Source organism: Caretta caretta, chromosome 16 (assembly GCF_965140235.1).
Source record: "Caretta caretta isolate rCarCar2 chromosome 16, rCarCar1.hap1, whole genome shotgun sequence".
In the NCBI taxonomy this organism is placed as follows: Eukaryota; Metazoa; Chordata; order Testudines; family Cheloniidae; genus Caretta; species Caretta caretta.
The window spans coordinates 524,879-531,596 of NC_134221.1; the positions used below are offsets into that span (position 1 = coordinate 524,879).

General features: G+C 53.4%; 1 protein-coding gene across 1 annotated transcript; it reads left to right on the plus strand.

Annotated features, from left to right (window-relative positions):
- Positions 1 to 1,177: 1,177 nt before the first annotated feature.
- Positions 1,178 to 4,007, plus strand: LOC142069441 (uncharacterized). Its single transcript, XM_075120498.1, has one exon. It carries the CDS (start codon positions 1,680 to 1,682, stop codon positions 2,343 to 2,345), a length of 666 nt encoding a protein of 221 aa, XP_074976599.1. The 5' UTR covers positions 1,178 to 1,679; the 3' UTR covers positions 2,346 to 4,007.
- Positions 4,008 to 6,718: the final 2,711 nt, after the last annotated feature.

Genomic DNA, 6,718 nt, shown 5'->3' on the forward strand with positions numbered 1-6,718 from the left:
AACAAAGCAGCTTTATATCTATAGTTTAATATATGGTACAGAGAACAAGGGAACTAGCTGGTATCTGGATTGGCTGGCTATATGGATACTTAGGGCAGCTTGCTATTGGATAAGTATGCTGAAGAAAGGATGTATAAAAAGCCTGTGTAACTTCCTGCTCTGTGTGCAGGATTTGAGATTCTGTTCTCCCTGTAGCATATTAAAGCTTCAAATAAACTTTTCTGCTTCTCCACCCCGTTGTGATTATTGGGTGATGCACACCGGGCAACGAATCTTGCTGCTGTTTGCCTCTGGCACTCTGAGCCAGCAACACAGGGGTTTTTAATCAAGTTAGCTAATGACTCACAATAGTGCTCAGCACTGCCTGCAGAGGTAGTTAAAGGGGTGGTTCAAAACCAGGTTAGCACATTGACTATAAAAATAAAAGCCCAAGCCTAAACATGGGGATGAAAAATCCCAGGAGGGGCAGGGCTTGGCACCATCTGGGCAGCTCCTGAAAGGAAAGTCCTGACAGCCCTGGAGGAGACAATTTAGCAGACAGCCTCTGCTGGTGATCAGGACTCTAATTAGCTATTGCTATTCATTAAGTTGCTGCCCTGTTCTTTAACTATTGACACAGTGAGCTCCTAGGGCTAGTGCCTGGGGCTGCTGTGTGCTGACTCAGCATGCTAGAAAGCAATAGCTGAGGAAAGACCTGTACTGGTCAAATGCCTCTTGCTCTGCCTTTGGGACAGGACCCAAATTGGACCAAATGTCCTTGGAGGGAGGCACATTCCAGCAATTCCAAAGTAGGAAGGCATTTGTACTCCTTGCTGTTAACAGTGGGACTGGAGACAGTTACCAGGGGTGTGGGAAACAACTCCTTCCAGCCACGGGCCTCTAACCACACCAGGGATCTGATTACATTTGTTTGGTCAGCACTTTCCTCTTGAGGGCTGCTGGGCCATGGGCTGCTCCCATCCCCAGGAGTCACGGCAGACTGTGGCCCCTGCTAAGGAGGAGAGGCACCAAACATGCCAGCCACTGCTCTTAACAGATCATCAATTAGTGATTAAAGTTCAACCAGGGTGTGGCCTGGCTAAGCCAGTAACCAGCCATTCTCGTTCCCAGCCTTTATCTCAGTGCAAACAGTGCCCTGCAGTGTGGCACTCCCCAGGCCGAGTGCTGGCCTGTTACTCAGTGACTACCGTGCAGCCGGCCAGGAGGTTGAAGGCTACAAAAGCAGACTGCTCCTGCTGGGCTCAGAAATCACCTTGGTGCCTCCAGGCAGGTCTCGCCATTGCAGGGCACCGCTGGCTCCCCAGGGCTGTGGCCAGCACAGTTGGGTCACAGCGAGGAGCTGAGGCAGCCACGCCGTTCCTGCTCCCGCTGCGTGTGTTGGCTTTGGCTCGCCTCAGGGACTTCGCGCTCTCTGCAGTGGCAAAGCAACAGCCCAGGATCCGGCTCAGGGCAGGATCCGAGGACCCAGACAGCCAGCAGGACAGCCAGGACTCTCTTACAGGCTGATTTCATCCCTGGGGGCAACTTTCCTCAGCACCCAACTCCTCTGGGGTGGGAGCCAAGGCCAGTCCAGCTCCTGCCACCCTGGGGACGGGCCCTCAGTAACAGCCTGCGCCAGCGAGCTCAGCTGGAGCCCTGCTACTTCCCAAGGCAGCAGGTCCCACCCCAGCCCAGGCCTCATGGCGCCGGCTCCGGCTGACGTCCCGCTGGACGTGTGTGCCAGGGAATGTGGGATTTGCTACGAGGCCTACAAAGCCGCTTCCCAGGGGCGGGTGCCCAAGCTGCTGCTGTGCCAGCACTCGCTGTGCCTCGCCTGCCTCAGGAAGCTGGTCTGCCAGGCCCGGGCCATCTCCTCTGTGGTCTGCCCCTTCTGCAGGACTGTGACCCTGGTGCCCAAGCAGGGGCTGCAGGCCCTGCAGAACAACGAGGACATTCTGCGGGAAGCGTCGGCCCTGGGCAGCCCCAGGGTCCTGGCGGGGGCCAGCTCGGCCCCAGGGGAGGAGGAGAGGGAGGACGAGGCAGCCCCCAGCGCCTCGGAGTACTCCACAAGCGACTCCTCTCTCTCCCTGGACGTGGAGTTTAACTACGTGACCCATTCGTCCATCTTCACCATAAGCAGCGTGGTCTCCCCGTATGGCTTGGCGGGGCCGGGCAGCCCCAGGGCCTGGAGCGGTCTCCGTGTGCAGGAGGTGCAGAACACCTTCTTGGTGGGGCTCCCAGGCCCAGCGGCACCCGCGGATGCTCAACCACCCATCTCCTCAGTGGAGAATCTGCGCCTGTGCTTCGCCATGGGCATCCTCATCCTCGTCATCTCCGTCTTCTTCCTGCTGGTCTTCCTGAAGTAGGCCAGGACCTGGGGGTGCAGCCGGAGGGGCGGCCGGAACCGGCTCAGGACAGAACTGACCCAGTAGCCACGGGGGCCCAGGGTCAGGCTGCTGATGGAGTAGTGGGGAGAGGCCTTTTCAGATGGATCAGCTGAGCTCTGACCTGGGACCCCTGCAGGAGCCCAAACGCGGCAGCCTCCACCCAGAGCCTTGCTGAGCCACGTGCATGGTGTCCTTAGTGGTGGGGACGCAGGGTGGGCTGAGCGTGGGTGCCAGGGGAATCCCCTACAACTATCCAGCACAAGCCCTAACATGCATGTTTGTGTTACGAACAGAAGTGACAGAAGCTGGCCCAGGCTGTGTATGTGGTGGGGTGCCAGGCATTGGGGGGCTCCCTGGGCTTGGAACAATCTGGTGAGGCCCCTCTGGTGGTCATTGAGAGCAAGGCAGTAAGAGTCTGTGGAAAGAGGAAATAAAGGCAGCTTCCCACTCACCCCCACCCCGGCGTGCTGGGTCTCTGTGAGCGCCACATGGGGCAGAACAGGACCCGCTAATGAGCCAAGGGAGCCCGGCCCACTCCTGCAAACAGGGAAAGGGAACCTGGAGCAGCAAAGCCTCCAGCCCAGCCGGAAAACTGCCAGTACCAGGCCTGCAGCCCTGCCCTGGGCTTCGCCTTTAAGCTGCAGTGTCCCTGCAATGGGCTTATCCCCCCTCCCTCTCCACTTTTGGATAAGCCTTAAGGGAAGGCCCTGCCTGCAGCTGCTGGGACAGAGCGCTTCTAGGGGACCCTGTGTGTGGGAGGGAGATGGGGGCCTGCCTGCCACGGGAGGATCACAAGCACAGCCCCCTACTCCCTGCAGTAGTACCGATCTTGCTAGCAGCCAAAGGGGGCAGCTTAGTGGTGTGGCTCCCAAGGGTGGGGGGTCTGCTGTGCTGGGAAAGGCACAGTGCTCCTGCAGCAGGACAGCCAGTCCTTGGGTAGAACTGCCCCCCTTGTCCCACCGTGGGGATCGTCAGGCCTGGTGCGCAAGGGGGCTCTGTGCTGGCTAAGGAGGGCCCGTGCAGTGGGGTGAAGAGACACAGTGGTCCTGCTCCTGCAGCCAGGCTGAGGCAGGAGGCTGGGAGATTTGGTCATTGTGAGCAATGGGAGTTAGGCACCTGGAATGCGTTGAGGATCTGGCCCAGCTACTTGGGCAGGAGTTCTATTGCTATGTGGAGGGAGGACAAGTATGTCTTGTACTGAGGAGCCTGCGGCTTTCCTGCCTTCCATGCTCTCGTTCCTAGGACGGGTTGGTGGTTCATTTAATTTTCTGGGCAGCGCAACTTCAACTTCATTGCTGTTTTGTTGGTCCCTCACATGCAGAGCGTACAGTTCGCTGGGAACGTGAATGATAACATCCCCCCCAGGAGAAACAAAAGGGAAATGCACGAACTACAGAGGTGTGTCTGGATTCCTGCTAGCAACCAGCAGACACGGCTTAGCTGTAAAGTCAGCCCATCGACACAGAACTATACATAAGCCTGCTGCAGCTCTGGCATATGGAGCAGAGCACACAGTAACATCATGGATGACAGGTTTCAGAGGAGCAGCCGTGTTAGTCTGTATTTGCAAAAAGAAAAGGAGGACTTGTGGCACCTGTAGCTCACGAAAGCTTATGCTCAAATAAATTCATTAATCTCTAAGGTGCCACAAGTCCTCCTTTTCATGGATTACAGCTACTAGTCAAGGAGAGTGTCGGCTATCTGTTTTAGGCAGTAGGCTGAGAATTAGGAGAAGTATGAGCTCTCTATGCAAGTCTCTTACCCCGGCTGTAAAATGGGAACAACCTACCAGCCTTTAGGAAATCGTTCAGCACCCCAGCCCTAAGGGTTTGTTCACACATGGTGCTACACAGGAAAAGCAATGCCTCAAAAACTCAGTGTGGACGTGTCTTCCAGAAGCAGGGCCTTATTCCCACTGTGGGTTAAGATAAGCAGAAGCAAGGCCCTTTGATTCTTGACTAGGCATGTTCAGGGAGTGACTCAGGAACGGCTAAGTGCCTTGTGCCAAGTATCAGGGTCATGTGTCCAAAACTTTAAGGCTGAGCAGACATAGTGCTCATCTTTTGGAAATGCCTGAACAGATCACCAAGTTTAAAAATTAAACTACTACTAACCTTCCCCTGTACTCCCTCCCTGCTCTGGTTGCCTGCCTTGCAAGATGAGGTCTCACTCTCTCGCTTGAATTTGTAGACTTTTCCTCAATACATTTTCGTAGTTCTGGGTGCAGTTTCCTAGGGATGTGAGAACCGTTACACCTAACCTACCTTATGTTAGAGCAGGGGCAGGCAAATGTTTTGGCAAGAGCACCACATTCGGCTATAGAAATTGTATGGCAGGCCATGAATGCTCATGAAATTGGGGTCGGGGTATGCCAGAGGGTGAGGGCTCTGGGGTGGGGCCAGAAATGAGGTGTTCAGGGTGTGGGAGGGGGTTCATGGCTGGGGCAGGGAGGGTGGGGTTTGGAGGGCAGTAGGGGGATCAGGGCTGGGGCTGGGGCAGGGGCTTGGGGCGCGGGGGCATGGCTCAGGGCAATGCTTACCTCAAGTGGCTCCTGAAAGCAGCGGCATATTCCCCCTCCTGCTCCTACGCTGAGGCACGGCCAAGCGTCTCTGCTGCCCACTGCCCTGTCCGCAGGTGCCGCCCTGCAGCTCCCATTGGCCGCTCCCCAGCAGGAGCTCAAGGGGTGGATTAAAATGGATTACCTCAAACTTTTCATAGTATTGTGGTGGAGAGAATGTTTTGCATTTTCAAGCATGGAGCAGCCCTATGGCAATTCCATACATGGCAGTGACACATATTTTAATTGTCTGTAATACAATAAGTGTTTTGCCCCTTCCAGAGAGAAGTTACTCACATCATCTCCTACTGGTCCACGATCTTCCTGTCTTGCTAGTCCAGGCCCCTCTCCACCTGCCACTTGGACTTTGCTGTTGCAGAGGGTTTTTTTCTAATTGGACTTATTCCCCTTTTTTCCTGCTTTATCATGTGTTAATAGAGCCTGAAAGGGGGATTTGTTTGTTTGTGTGTTTAACTGCATCTCTTTCACCTTAGAACAATCAGGCATGTTTACTCTGCCCTGCTTTTGCAGGAGAACCCCAGGTGGGCTCAGGGAGGTTTGCTGTGAGAGCCAGCGCATTCAGCAGAGACAAGGGTCCTGGATCTTTACCAAGGGTTCCTTTACCCCAACCATATGTTAGTCACTGACAGGGAATAAGTGGTAACGGAGAAGAGCCCAGTCCAAGAGTTTAAAAGCTGAAGAAAAAAATCCCTCCATCTCTCCATAGTGCAGTTTTCTCACTCGGCTCCTGTGATGCTGTCATTTCCCCAGTGCCCAGCTCCCCACAGCACGACCCAGGCTCGCCCCACAATCATTCATGCTGTGAAAACCATGCAGAATTTAAACAAACAGAAAAGAAAAAGGGGAAATGTTTTGCCCCTTGGGGAGAGGGAAATACAGGCACCAGGCCACTCTGCTCCAGAGCAGTTTTTTAAGTGGCCTTTACACTACCCTGCTCCTGCTGGCAGTGCCACCATCCATGCTGCTACACAACCAGAGCCCAGCTAACGCGGGAATCCCTCAGGGGATTTTACAAACGTGAGCGGAGCCAGGGCTTGAGATCACAGTAATTGGATCAAATTTCTTGAGAGCCCAATTCAGGCACAGACAGATTTTTGTAAGACATTAAAGGTGCCTAAAGGATGGAGGCATGTGCCTACAACACAGGCCCAGATGCACACAGGTATTTAGGCTCCTAGTGTCAGTTCATTTCAACGGGAGTTAGGAGCCTAAATCTCTTTGTGGACAGATGTCCAGGCCCAGCTCTGCATCTGGCTGATAAAGGATATTACGTCAGCACTGATCCTTTTAAGAGGTTTGACTTAGTACTGCACAACATCTTTATTTTTAAAAAACTAGAACCATATAAAATCAACATACCCATTACATGGATTAAAAACTGGCTAACTGATAGGTTTCAAAATGTCATTGTAAATGGGGAATTGTCATCAAGTGAGCGTGTTTCTAGGAGGGTCCCTCAAGGATCAGTTCTTGGCTGTACCCTATTTAACATCTTTATCAATGACCTGAAATACAACACAACATCATCACTGATAAAGGTTGCAGACCACACAAAAATTGGGAGAGTGGTAAATAATGAAGGGGACAGGTCACTGACACAGCGAGAGCTGGATAGCTTACTTGGTAAACTGGGCTAAACAAACAATACACATTTAATACGGCTGTATGTAAACAACTAGGAACAAATGTAGGCCATACTGACTGACTGGGATTTAATAATGGGTTTGTCAGTCTAGCTGAGCAATGTATAACAATCCGATGGCTGGAAATTGAA

Bases quoted from the DNA above. Each gene is read 5' to 3' on its own strand.
- LOC142069441 (XM_075120498.1), top strand. From the start codon at position 1,680: ATGGCGCCGGCTCCGGCTGACGTCCCGCTGGACGTGTGTGCCAGGGAA.